This window comes from Poecilia formosa, unplaced genomic scaffold, assembly GCF_000485575.1.
Source record: "Poecilia formosa unplaced genomic scaffold, Poecilia_formosa-5.1.2 Scaffold285, whole genome shotgun sequence".
Taxonomy (NCBI): Eukaryota; Metazoa; Chordata; class Actinopteri; order Cyprinodontiformes; family Poeciliidae; genus Poecilia; species Poecilia formosa.
Genome location: NW_006800224.1, coordinates 323,152 through 337,436, shown reverse-complemented (window position 1 = coordinate 337,436; position 14,285 = coordinate 323,152). Strand labels below are relative to the sequence as shown.

General features: G+C 39.3%; 2 protein-coding genes across 3 annotated transcripts in view; both read left to right on the top strand.

The window, feature by feature from the left end:
• Positions 1-10,717, top strand: part of LOC103151553 (neuropilin and tolloid-like protein 1) — a 12,132-nt gene extending 1,415 nt beyond the window's left edge. The window contains exons 4-10 of the mRNA XM_007571680.2: positions 408-656; positions 4,796-4,837; positions 5,794-5,921; positions 6,807-7,035; positions 8,552-8,665; positions 8,757-8,901; positions 9,438-10,717. Coding sequence (XP_007571742.2) covers positions 408-656; positions 4,796-4,837; positions 5,794-5,921; positions 6,807-7,035; positions 8,552-8,665; positions 8,757-8,901; positions 9,438-9,966 — 1,436 coding nt within the window. The 3' untranslated portion in view covers positions 9,967-10,717. The remainder of the gene's footprint in view (positions 1-407; positions 657-4,795; positions 4,838-5,793; positions 5,922-6,806; positions 7,036-8,551; positions 8,666-8,756; positions 8,902-9,437) is intronic.
• A 355-nt stretch (positions 10,718-11,072) lies between these two features.
• atpsckmt (fATP synthase c subunit lysine N-methyltransferase) lies at positions 11,073-14,236 on the top strand. Of its 2 annotated transcripts, none has more exons than XM_016681556.1 (4): positions 11,073-11,558; positions 13,252-13,389; positions 13,508-13,558; positions 13,692-14,236. In XM_016681556.1, the coding sequence occupies exons 1-4, from the start codon at positions 11,274-11,276 to the stop codon at positions 13,887-13,889; spliced, it is 672 nt and encodes a 223-aa protein (XP_016537042.1). In that variant the 5' UTR covers positions 11,073-11,273; the 3' UTR covers positions 13,890-14,236. The 2 variants fall into 2 exon arrangements, with proteins under 2 accessions (XP_016537042.1, XP_007571739.1); XM_007571677.2 differs by having other exon boundaries at positions 11,079-11,552.
• Positions 14,237-14,285: the final 49 nt, after the last annotated feature.

The window sequence follows — 14,285 nt, the reverse complement described above, 5'->3', positions numbered from 1 at the left end:
TCGTCACTGAAAACATCCATGCAGACGAGGGGAGGAACAAACCGCCTGTCCAGCTGACGTTCTCACAGAATCATAGAAATGCCCATAGATTATTTACACACGGTGAAAAAATTGAGTTATTTCTGTTAAGTTTGATGATTATCGCTTGAAGATGATTAAAAAAAAACAATTTTTTTTTATTATTATTTTTTTTTTTTAGTGAAAAACAACTCAGGCGTGACCCCTGCTGGACAGTGTGGAACATGGGTGAAGGAGCCCAGTGGAGGGTGCTTCACCTCTCCAAACTACCCTGAGAAATACCCACCTGAGAGGGAATGCATCTACATCATAGAAGGTGAGACACAACGACCGTCCCATCCTGCTGCAGATCTTCCCTCCCTCTTCTTAAATGGTCCCTTCTGCTGCAGCCTCGCCTCGACAGTGCATCGACCTGTTCTTCGACGATAAATACTCCATCGAGCCGTCCTGGGAGTGTCGGTTTGACCACATTGAAATCCGCGACGGGCCCTTCGGGTTCTCTCCGATCATTGGCCGCTACTGCGGCCAGGAGAGTCCTGCCTACGTCCGCTCTAGCGGGCGGTACCTTTACATCAAGTTCGTGGCCGACGGCGAACTGGAGGCCATCGGGTTTTCAGCCCGCTATAACTTCACGCAAGGTGAGCAAGAAATGGAGATGTTTTGAGGTTGCATGCTCGCAATGTGAGCTTGTTGCGTCGTAGTGTTGAGCTGTGACAAAGTCTACATTTAGGATCGACTGGTGTAGGTTTGGGCACAATCGAACTCATTGTTAGAGTTTAGTTTAGTTTGTACTCTATAGCAGGGGTGCCCAAGTCCAGTCCTCGACAGCTACCATCCTGCAACTTTCAGATGCATCCCTGCTTCAACAAACCTGAATCAAATGAATGGCTCCTTATCAGGCCTCTGTAGAGCTGATCCCGGTCTGTTGGAGTAAGGATACTTCTAAAACTTGCAGGATGGTAGCTCTCGAGGACTGGACTTGGGCACCCCTGCTCTATAGAGTATAGTGACCTTATAGCCCCAATCGTATTCTATTGTGTTTTGTACATCGACCAACTCGAAGCAATACATTACTGTGAAATGGGAGGAATTGATTGTGTTGTGCATTTGTATTCAGATCCCAGAGTGTTACAATGTACCACTTGTACTGAAAATACTACTTTAAGTCTTTTGGGTTATGTCTACCAGATTTGCAGTAGTTCCTCTCCAGTCAGACTAGCTGGAGAGCATTAACACCAATTTTAAAGGGTCTCAGTTTCCAGTTGCGAACAGGAGATTTGGGGTGTTTTCACACCTTATAGTCCGGTAGACTTGGTTTGATTAGGAACCAAATTTGCGACATTTTATTACTTTTTCAGCTGGTGTGATTCAAGTGTCAAACAAACCAACCAACCAAAACCTTTGAAAAAAAAACAAAACTGCTTACCTCCTCGCCTGTGGTGGCGCTGCACCAAGAACTACTGGAGAAACCGACATGAAAACCTCTAAAGGAGACACAACTTAAGAAAATTAAATAGAGAGAGAGAGAGCAGCATCAGATTTAAGCGGATGTAGAATTTCTCTTTTGTCTTTGCCAAAAGACTATCAGCTATTTTTTCCCCACTAGTGTTAGCCAGGTGCATTTGTTTTGATTGAAATTACCCAGAATGCCTTGCGCTATTACCATATAGCATTCGAACTGCTCCAGAACTACGCCAACCCCAAACGAACCTGACTTTATAGGCAGATGAACTGCAGTTCAACTAAAGCCTCCTTCGAATTTGTCTGTACCCATCTGCCATTTTCCTTTCCTTAACTAGATAATGCACAATTACTTAAAAAAAATACACACCTTTAGAACATTATTTTGAGTATTTGAAGTTATTTTAGCTGTGGAAATCGTAATCGACAAGAATAAAAACGGTCCTTCCCGTAGGATGTTGTGCTCTCCGTTTTGTTGTGCAGGCACAGCAGCTGCAGCTGACAAGAGCAGGGCAGCACAGGCATACACACAGAGGCTCTTGTTCTGTCCGTCTGCCATGTACACACACACACACACACAAGTTAATGAAAGCTTGTCTTCAGGGAATGCGGCTTGTCAGCGCTGAGCCGCGGTAGCAGCTTAAGGGTGTCCGAGGCAGAGGCTTTATTAACCACAGAGTTTATGGGCCACCTACACCGACAAGGGGCAGAGATTAATCCGCGTCCCTCTGTCCATCCACCAGACTATCTTTCTTTAGACTGTTTTTAAGCATTAAAATGTCTCTGCTATTGTTTTTGTTCCTTCAAGTGATTACCACAGCTAGAGTTTCCTCAGTCAGTCCTGAAGAATTTGGTTATACGTGTCACAGAGAAGAGTTGAATATATATATTTTTATAAGATCGCTATCATTTTGGTGACGCTTATGTATTTTGAAAATTAAGAAATACATGTTAGGAAACCCCTAACATGATTTGTTCCTTTGAGAGGACTTTTGTTTTTTTGGCTTTTGGGGGGAGGAAGAAGGAAAGACTGGTTTTTGTGCATCTACATCTTATGTAATTAATTGTTCAAGTCAAAAGTTAATCTCATCCCTAATTCCTGTCATCTCATGAGGCAGGAGAGAATTTGGCCACAGGCCCACATGCTTGATAACAGAGTTTGTAAACCAAAAAGAAAGAAAGTGTTGAAGTTGTTTATTTACTGACTGACGCAATGACAGTATTCTTTAAAGTATTTCTGTGAAGAGTGCAAGCAGTGTGAAATGTTTGTGGATAATGTGTCATGGTTATGATGAAGTTGTGGAAGGAATTGTGGTAAAAGCTAAGCCCTTACAAATGATTGATAAGCGTTACCATGGTATCATCACCACAGTTTTTTAAAAAATCTGATGTGTTTTCATGTGTCATGTGAGACACGTTGAAAAATAGGGCGTCTCAATATTCTATTCTAACCGCATTACTAAATCAGTGTGTGTGACTGTTTGTGTGTGGTTTAGCATTTCCATCTTTCCAACTACTACGTTGAGCAGACCCACTGCTCCTTATGGGACCCAAAGCCCAGAGCTGATCAAACTTGAACTGGGATTCTTCAGACTGAGAACAGAAGCTTTAAAAATCAGGGAGATTTTTCCCGATGTCCATGAAAAATAGTTTTATCAATCAATCCATCCATCCATGTAAATGGGGCAGTGAAACGGTGGATTCTTTATAAACGAATCGTCATTATCAGGGTTGAGCATTGACCCTCTTTCAGAATTTGCTCACTCTTTTGCTGATCTATAGTCAGGGTTTGTGCAGGTTTCTTTGATCAGTTATTAAACATCTTTTCTGCCTGTTTTCACCCGCAATCCAGGTCTTTGGAAATATGTCGAAAAATTATGTCTTTTTAAATATTACTTCCTGGTTTTAACATTTTGCATTTTCATTTATACTTAAAAAACAATCTAATCTTACATTCTCCAACTTTATTTTTATTTTTGTAAACCTACTCGCTCTGTGCTCCACATAAGGACGAATTCTGCTAACCGTCATGCATCTTGTTTTTATTTCAGCCTTACAGTTTTGCTCTTCTTTTTGGCATAAAGCCTCTGAGGATAAATTGTTGTGTCTCATACAGATGCCGCCCCCCGCCCCCTCCACACACACACACGCACACACATAGGCTTGCAGGAATAAATGTGAGTAATCTGGCCTGGCCTGGAGCAGAAAGGTTAAGAAACAGAGAGGATTAATGAGAGTCTTGGTTGTTTTAAACCTCTCAGTTCACCACGTTACCTTCTTACTTTTTTAACTTTTAGGTGGCAAAAAAAAATTATAGATGTGAAAAATCATTCTCCTTTTTCTTAACAGGTCTGTTACGGCACACAGTCTCTTCCATCAACATGAGATGTTTTTTTTCTCTTTCTTTTTTTTTTAAATAAAGCATTTCATAAGAGAAGTCATCAGTGATTTTTATCTCCAGGTTGGTAGAAACCACTGGAGCCTAATCTGTCCTCAACTAAGCTGGTCTGTTGAATTTTTTTAATACAGCACAAAGGGTTCAGGACGCAATATGTGTTCCCTTTGTGTGATTTTCTTTTTTTTTTTTTTTTTTTTTTTTTTAGGAAGAGCATCAGGGTTTTTGAGTGTTTAAACGAGGCCAGCAGAACTGTGCCACAACGTCAGTATTAAAACTCTGGCCAGCTGTGTGTTTCATATGCCTTTCAATATGCCTGGAGTATTACTGGTTTTACTTCTTTTTTCTTTTGTTGTTGTTGTTTTTCTTTTTTAATCTTTGGTCAGTGATTTTGTTTCAATCTCATTTTACTGCTTTACACACCACTAAACAACGGATCATACATTTTTTAAGTTGGGTGCACAATGAAATCTGCTATTGTAGTTACAATGTACAGAGCAGCGTATATCTTGAAGAGAAATATAAACTATACATAGCTGCATAAACTGAACTGAATTATTATTTTTTGGTTGTTTTCTATTTTGTCGACCAAATTTTTTTTACCACTCTTTACTTGTGGTGAGGGGCCAAACAAAACCATTTCAAGAGCCACAAACGGCTCCCAGGCACCCCCAGGTCCCACACTGTCACGGGTAGTGCATCGCTTGCATAAAAGCCGGATGTTCTCCACACAAGAGAAATGAAAAATAAAAAGGACAATAACTAAATTAAACATAGAAAGACTTAAATAAATCCAGAAGTATCCTGTGTCTCATATAAGGCTGTAACAGCCGTTCAAGTAAGGTTTTAAAGAATATCTGAATTCTTCATATGTGTAGAATTTTTCTCCCCACCCCCCACAATTTTTGCTCTCAATTTCAGATCCCGAGTTTGATGAAATTGGAGAATTGCCGGCTCTGCCAGGTGAGTATTCATTTTACTGACCACATTTTACCATCCAGGCGGAGACAAATAAAATCCAACTTTATGACTTTGGAGTATTTTTATTACTCAGCTTCATAGGAGATAAAGATCTGGGTTCATTAGATTTTTTTTTTCTTTTGCTACTGCTATTTGCTATTCAACCGCTTATCTTACTTTTCAAGCGCATTGTCAGATGAGCAGTGGCATGTGGCTTTGAGAACAAAACCACCTTTTGACACGCAGCATCATTGTCCTCTAAATTTTGACTGCATAGCAAACTTTGTGTTATTTGACCATGGCATCAATCAGTTTGTATGATTTAACGGATTAGTGGGACTTGGGATAAAGTGCTCATGTTGACAATCTTCATGCATTTTTATTTTGTATTTTTTAGCTTGAAGAGAAAATCTGTTAGAGGTTTTCCGAGCTCAGGAGATCAAACTGGATTAAAACAAGACAAAGATAATCTAACATATTCTGAAACTTGTTGATTTGCTTTTTTTCGGTCATTCTTTTTTGGGATTGGAGAATTTTTATTTTCTTTCTTTCTTTCCTTCTTTCTTTCTTTCCTTCTTTCTTTCTTTCTTTCTTTCTTTCTTTCTTTCTTTCTTTCTGCCTTTCTGTCTTTCAAGTGGGTCAACACAGTTCTGTGTAGTTTGTCCCTGTTTAAAAGCTTCAGATAAATTTGCCATGTAGTGTTTGTGTGGTTCTCTGCTTACCTCTTGTTTTTTCTTTTCTTTTTTAAAATTTCGATCTGGTTAGGAGCAGACTATTCCACATGCACCAACATAAAAACACTATAGTGGATCTATAATAGCTCTACGTTGGTTTATGAAGGCTTAAATCCCAACATACTGAGAGCTTTCAGATCAGTAAACAAAGATGTTATTGCTAGATGGACAAAAGGGTCTTATTTTGGCTTTGTACTACAAATTTCTTTTTTTTCCCCCACACAGCTTGTGATTTTGAGCTGAGCGGTCCAGAGGGCTTCGTGGAATCCACACAGATAGGCAAAGAGGGAAAGGCACAGCTGACTGAAGCAGTGGACTGCAGGTGGTACATCAGAGCTCCACCAAGAGCAAAGGTAGACACGCTACAGAGCATGTTCATTCATTGTAAAAATAATAATAGTAAAAAGAAACAAAAGATGTTTGGTAACTCTTTATTTGAAGGTGTGTGCATAAGACTGACATAACATCCGTCATGAACGTGAAGAAGTCTTCATGAATGTTTATGACTGTTGTCAAGAAGTGTCATTCGGTGAATAATGACACTTTTAATGCAAAGTTGACACTTTTAATGGGCGTTTAATGCAAATTTTAATAGAACTTTGCATTTATAGTGTTGTTATTTACCGAATGACACTTCATGACAACAGTTGCAAACATTCATGAAGACTCCTTTGTGTTTATGACAGGGTCACGTCAGTCTTATGCACACCCCCTCAAATAAAGTGTTACCAAATGGGTGTTATTATACCATGTAATAATATATATTGGTTACAAATAAATGTAGCAAGTGTCTTTTGAATCCGATAGATGATATTTGTCTTTACGAGGGCATAAACAAGTTTGCAACATTTTTACTGTAGGTGGACTCTGATGTCTGACGTGCAATAATTTCAGCTCAAAAGATTGTTCTATGCCAGTCTTAGAAGCGCTGCGTTGCTAACCTTCAGTTGAATGCTGGGCCACCAAAAAATATAGTTTTTACCTTAAAAAATAAAACATAAGCAAAAGAATATCGGCGGATTGTCAGTTATAGATATGCTGGTTTCCCATCGACCACACGTGCAATAAGGAGGCATGCGTGTTTCCCCCCCAAGTTGGATTCCTATCCTCGGAGCTTAATCTATGTGTTGGGCTTTTGTTGCGCGTGTGTGTGTGGGTGTGTGTGTGTGTGTGTGTTTTGGAGAGTTTCAGCTTGTTGGTTTGCCTTTCGCCCAATCCCGATCCCCCACCTCCCACAGATCTACATGCGTTTCTTAGAGTACGAAATGCACAACTCAAACGAGTGCAAGCGCAACTTCGTCGCCATCTACGACGGGAGCAGCGGAGTGGAACACCTGAAGAACAAGTTTTGCTCCACGGTGGCCAACGACGTCATGCTGGTGACCTCTGTGGGTGTGGTGAGGCTCTGGGCAGACGAAGGCAGCAGGAAGAGCAGATTCAAGATCCTCTTTACCACTTTCCACGAACGTGAGCGAAAGTCAATACGTGCATGAGGAAAAAATGCATTTGCGTGTGGTACTGCTGCATTTTTCTGTTCAATTTGCTTCTTTGATAAATAAAAAGATAACAGGCATGTGTTCTTTGACACAATGTATGTTTCTTGAAGTCAATGAATTGTTTCCACCAGTCAGTATGGCACTCTTTTTGAATCACGTAAAAAAAAAAAAACTTTTGATAACATTTTCATGGTCTTTTCTTGGTTAAGTGTGACAATCTCTTTCTCCAAGAAGACATTACAGTAGTTGATCAATGTAGGCAATATTATAGCAATTTACTCTATCAGTTTTTGTGGTCTTCTGCTAGTATGATGCCAAAAGTCCCGTTCAACCAATCACACTGATTATATGAGGGCGTCTTTCTTCACTTTTTTTGACAGTGTTGTACACTGCAAAACACTTGAAGGTGTCTTAACCTGAAAATAAATGTCCACCTGCTGACTTGAAAATGCAACAGACAAGAAAATTGGTTTGGGTTTCACTCAGAAATTAAAGTTCATGAAGTTGATTTAACAACAAGAGACAAGTTGTCTAAACATTGTTTTTTTTTCCTTTTTGAAGTTCATTAATCTCGAATTGTGAGTTTTAACCATGTCGTTATTTTACTATATGCAAGAAAAAAACTGCCCTCATCTAGTTAAAGAACATTTCTGTATTATTTTCACTCACAACATTGAGTGACAATTACTTATTTTACTTTAGAATAATTTAAACTCTTGTTTTACATTGCATGAACAAAAATTTCTGATCTCATAATGAATTTTATTAAAAATCACAACAAATTCTGCTCTAACATATTTATTGTGAACAAAACATTATCCTCAAGCTTTGCAAACTGACAGTTGCATAAAAATGTGCACTAAGACAGATCAGTGTGTGACGCACTTCCATTTCACTCACACAGGATACAAAAACATGCCGCTAAGCACACTGGGAAATCGTTCCCATTCCTGTCTTTTCCTTTTTCAATTTTTTTTTAAGTGCTAACCAAAGAACCCTCGTTTATTCAACTCTCGGAGGTTTGACAAAATTAACAAAAAGTTAACACAACGTACCACTGTAAGTTTATCTTTCGCAAACTCACACATTTAGGTCAGAAATCTAAAACTCACAAGTTTTATTTGACTAAAACAGCAGAAGATAGCAGACACAACTCAATGTGCCTCAAATGTTTTGCAGTGCATATGTTCATCCTTTCATAAGAACCTGCTCTAAACTCAGTAAAAATGAATTAATCTGTGTCCACAGTTCACCGCCTAAGTTTGTCGTATAAATAACAAATAATAAACGATCAGTTCAAAGTTCTCAAAAAAGCGATCTCCACTAGCTTTCATATGAACATGTTTGTACGGAGTGATGTTTTTTTTTTGGGTTTTTTTTCAAAGATCTGTAATGGTGAGAAATAACAGAGTGAATCCCTGAAATAGTCTACTTAAATAGTTTATCTTAAACTTTGACCTCTGCATGTCACTCGTCTTTCGTCTTAGCTCCGTGTGAAGGAGACACCTTCTTCTGCCACAGCAACATGTGCATCAACAATACCCTCGTCTGCAACGGCGTGCAGAACTGCGTTTACCCGTGGGACGAGAATCGCTGCAAGGGTGCACTGACGGTTTACACTTGCAACATCTTTCTTTTTTTTTTTCTGTTTTTGTTTCCGTCTGCTGAGCCGTGGTTGTTGTCCACCTACAGAGAAGAGAAAGGCCAGCATCCTGGACACGCTGGACAACACCAACCTCACAATAATCGGAATCACGTGCGGCCTGGTCGTCATCCTGCTCATCATTTCCGTCATCATTCAAATCAAGCAACCTCGCAAGAAATACGTCATCCGCAGGTGAGGGATGAAAACCCTGTGTAGTGTGGTTTGTTACCAACACGTTTACCGCTAATAGTTTGGTGCAATGTGGAAGTTACAAACTAATACTTGCCAGAGGTGGGTAGTAACTGGTTACATTTACTCAATTACAGTGGTTTTTAAAAAATAAAACTCTGAATTTCAGCTCCAAACATTTTTTTTCCACTTTCTTTTGTTTTTATGAACACTTGTTTTGCAACTGCAACTTTGTAGTTTCTATAAAGCTCACAGGCCTAAATCAGACAGGGCGTTTTAATATTGATTAATTTATTTATTCAAACTATATTAGCATTTTAAAATTACTTAGTTGTGGTACAACTCTTTTTTTAAGAACAACACGGATTCATCTTCCAGGCATTATTTATCAAGTTGTACCTACCAATGTGCAATCCGACTATCAAACTACTGTAATACGAATACGTAAAAGAAACACCAGGAGTCCACCTTCTTCCAAATCCGACCCAGACTGGACCAATCCTAAATGTTTTGTTGTTATTTTCCTCTTGCACCCTAAGAGACGACTTTGACCCGGCCCTGCTCCACCCGGGTTTTGAGCCGCCCCACTACGAGCTCTGTACCCTGCGCCGCGCCCCTTCCGGCGACCTCGCCGACGCCGCCCTGGCAGACGACTTTGACAAGTTCCACAAGCTCAGGCGCGCGGAGAGCAAGTGCATCCGCGACCACCACTGCGGCTCGCACCAGGGAAGCATCCACGGCAGCATCCACGGCAGCCGCAGCAACCTCAGCCTGAGGGACGCCACCATCGCGCCCGACGGAGGGGCTGCCGTACCCCCGATGTCACCGAGGCTGGCGAAGCAGATGTCTCCGCACCTCTCTCACCACAACACGCCGGCGGGTCGGAGGAGCATCCTGGTGATGAAGCACAGCTACTCGCAGGACGGGGCGGAGGCGTACAGGGCAGAGGATGAGGAGGACGACTTGATGATGGACGTCGGCCCCACCACCAGCCAGCACCGCATGCACCACCACCACATCCACCACAGCACCTCAGGGCTGGACCGCACGCTGTCTAATGACTTCTGATTTGGTGGAAGTTAGAAAATCGGGCCGTCTGTAATCGGTTGGCATTGAAATCGATGAGAGATGTTCGCAGGAGAAAGTAGTTTGGGACTTATTGCCCCTTTTACTTCTGAAAATCCTCGAGTTCTTGAGTGTGTCTTCCTAAAGTCCATGTTTGACATTCAGCAAACAGAAAGAGCATTTAGAGATCGTTTTAATGCATGTTCCCTCAAGCCAAAGAATTAAGTTTGGTATTAAATACCATGCTGCTTGTGGCACAAAGGGAAGAAAGTAAAGTGCAACAAAGTTGGGTCAGAAGTTCTACTGGATCCAAATTCCCTTTTTTTGTTCCTTTATTTCTGCCCTGTTTATCTAATGGATAGGTATAAACTGCCCTATTTATTATTTTATGAAGAAATGAATGAATTCAAATTTTTCTGCCACCAAAGCAAAAACAAATGTTTTATTGAGTACTAGATACTGTACCGTGTCTGTTTTCACCCAACTGTTAATTCATTTGATTAAATGTTTTTTTTTCTTTTTTTTCCCCTGACAGCTAGCATGGCATTGTTCTTTTAATTTCATGCTCCTTTTAATTGTGAAAGTATGTTTTATGTGCTTGAATTTCTACCACTTAAACATTCCCACATTTTGATACAACAATAAATGTATTTCAATGGGATTCAATGCGATGAACGGAAATTAGTGCTAAATCAGTGGAAGGAAAATGATATATTTCACTTCAAATATTTTAACAAAAATAAATATATATATATGTATGAAGATGTGTGTTGTGCGTTTTTAATGGAATTAATAGGATTGTAAAAGTGTGATTGTGAATAGTCGTACACTTGGATGTGAGAAAGAGATTGTACTGGACTTTATGTGTAAAGCAACAAACATCCTTCAGAAACACCTCATTGTAGTTTTCAAGAGAAAAAGTTATTTTGAAAAGTAATTTATAGAAGGGTTTTATAGTAGTGGAATCATAAAATTAACCAACAAAAATTGATGTCCGTGGTAGAATGACATCAAAATAAAGGCTTAACAATTGCACAACATATTCCATATCGCTAGGTGGCAGTCGTGTACCACTCAGCTTGCAGTCAGAGCCTAAACAAATCCCGAAGAAAAAACTAGTTTTAATTCAGTTTTTATCGGTTGTAGGACATTAAAAGTGGCCGAGGGTTGATAAATAACTGTTTTTGTTGTTTTTGTTTTTGCTTAGTGAGATTTTTTTAATATCTGCTAACACTTTAATATCTACTAACCCTCTCTGTTCATGGAGATTAGCTAACGCTAGCTGACTTTTAGCTTGTGGGGGTAGCATCATGTCACAACATGAGCTGGCTCTGGACACTGGACAGGGTAACGGAGCTGTCAGCGAGGGGAGACGGAGCAGAAGTCGACTCGGGCTGGTCGTCACCGGTGTTGTTGGAGGGTCGCTGGTCGCTCTTTACGTGGTGGCCGCTCCGTTTGTTGCCCCTGCCCTCAGAAGAGTCTGCCTCCCGTTTGTTCCAGCCACCACGGCTCAGGTGGAGAACGTCCTCAGGGTGCTGCGGCCCAGAACGGGGACTCTGGTGGACATCGGAAGCGGAGATGGAAGGATAGTAAGTGCGCGTATATGCACAGTGGCGCTCCCAGGCTTTTTGAGGCCCTGGGCAGGATTTTAATTTGGATACCGCACGCATCAAACAGACTGTTTTCGGCTGTTTTCAAATTTACAACAGTTGTGTCAAAATTTATAGTTTCAAATAAAATAGCTTCAAATGATCATTTTCATATATATACTAATTAAATATTATGCAGTTGCTGGATTTACAAAACTAATTTAATCTTGGCTAGTTTTTTAAATTTACATTAAAGCTCATACAAAATAGGTAATTTATTATTATTATTATTATTAGTCTAAAACAGTCACCATGCAATTTCCCATGAATGTTCTACCAACTGGGGGAACCATTAGAAATTCATTTGGACTTGTAATCAGTTTATTCTGATATTTTCTCAATTTTAAACAGTGAAAGAGAATATCACCATTCTTTTTCAAAGTAAATATGTTTAGATCCTAAGAGTAAATTAATTGTAAATTATTTTCATATAATCTGATCATTTTACCTCCTGTAGAAAAAATTAATAACAAATGATATTCTAAAAACTTTAACCTTAAGTTGTAAACCCACAAAAATCTTTTCCAGGTTTTTTGACAGTGACAATTTTTTTAAAAAACCTAACAGAAAATGGAGAAATTACAACTTCCCTGATTACATGCTGTCTAACGTGTTTGTGAACTGATTTTTTAAAATTTAATTTCTCCTTGTAATTAATAAAGTAGTTTTGAATTCAATTATTGAATTAAATGCATGTAATCTTAATGTATTTGAACTACAACTGCACAACATTGAGAACAGATACAATAATATTGGTGGATTCAGTGAGAAATACATGCGCTTAGTGAACAAATTAACGAAAATCTGATATTTCTGTCTCAACTGCTCATTTTTATTGATTTTTTTTTTTTGAATGGTGCCTGCTGTTTTTGGAATTAAAACAACTCACTTGTAATTTTCACCTGCTTACCTTGTAATACCTTTTTACCCTGCATTAAGCAACATGTGTCACCAAATATATCACAAGCATAGCAGCCTAGAATGCTGAATAATGTCCTACTCCGATCATTTGATCTTATTTCAATATCCATTACTGTAGTACAACTAGTAAGTTTTCCTGAGATGAAAAACTGAACAGAGGACTTTGATCAGACAAAGTACTTTTTTAATTTACCCCCTTGTTTTGTTGACTAAACAGCCAATTCATGCAATTTAACTTGGTCTGGTATTTTCTTTTTATTCACTTCAATAGCTTCTGTTGATTTCGCAGAGTCTGTTAAAGAATAACATTTCAGACAGTTGGAAACCGATAGCTTACTTAATTTGTTTTCAGAATTCGAAGCCTCACCAGTCAGTTATTTAATTCATGAATAAAGTATGTGAATCTGCAGAATATGACCATCTCACATAATGAAGTCAGATCCCTCTAATCTCATCCTGCCAGAAAATGGTTTCTCCCCTTTTAGGAAATAAAAAAAAATTGAATGCCTGTCCTTAATTATCTTCAGTATTGCTACATTCTGTCCTGCGGGAAGCCGGCAGCAGCTGAAAAGTCCACTTGTGTCTCATGATGGCTTTATTCCATTTCCTACTATGGAATAAAGCTACTACTTTATTGTTGCTTTAATAATGACTTATTAAAACAACAAAATTAGCTCACTTCTAACTTTACTGTCTCCTCTCTCTTTTTTTTTTGCAGGTGATCGCAGCAGCAAAGTGTGGATTTCAGGCTTCTGGTTTGGAGCTGAACCCTTGGTTGGTTTGGTATTCTCGCTACAGGGCCTGGAGAGAAGGCGTCCACCGCTCCACCTCCTTTCACATCTCAGATTTGTGGAAGGTCTGGTTGGCTCCTGATTAGCGGATCGCGTACAAGTGTTCATTTAGTGTGACAAATACACGGTAAAACTATTTAATTCTACTCTCTAAAACCCAAATGTTTTTGTCCTTTTTGGCAGGCTACCTTTGCTCAGTATTCCAATGTGGTTATTTTTGGCGTTCCTCAAATGGTGAGTTTGTAACTCTGGTATAAAATCTTGCTGGGTGGAAATTGTGGTACAAATAAAATAAGATGTTGCTTGTATTTAGTATTCAAAATCCCTAATATGTTTTGTGTTTGTTTTGTTTTTTCCATGACTGCAGATGGATCAGCTAGAGGTCAAGCTGGCAAATGAGCTGCCAAGTTCAGCCAAGGTGGTTGCCTGCCGCTTCCCCTTTCCCACATGGGTCCCTGAAAGCAGTGAGGGGGAAGGCATAGACACCGTGTGGGTGTATGACGCCAAAACATTTCACTCAGATCTGCACAGAAAAACGGGCCAAACATTGTTAGAACAAAAATGATCTCACCCATACTGATGAGATCATTCAGTGTTTCCTAAAGCTCCCAGATTTTATTTATTTATTTTTTTGTTATTTGCAGAAGTATACTGCCCACAGCATCCCTATCCAAAATTGCTCTATGAAGAAAATTAGATTACATGGGTAATTTGTATTTCCCTTTGGGATAAATAATGTATTTTTGAAATGATTTATCTTGTGTTCAAAACGAGACTCTCTAAATCAAACATGGTGATGGTAAGTTGAGAGAGCTATATTTCTCACAGCAACAGAGAGTGCTACTCTCGTTAATGCTTGTATAATTTGTTGGGTTTGTGTGTATTTAATAAAAAATAAATGCTGTAATGTAAAAAAAAGTGTCTCATTGATATTTGGTGCCATCTAGTGGTGAATAAGCCG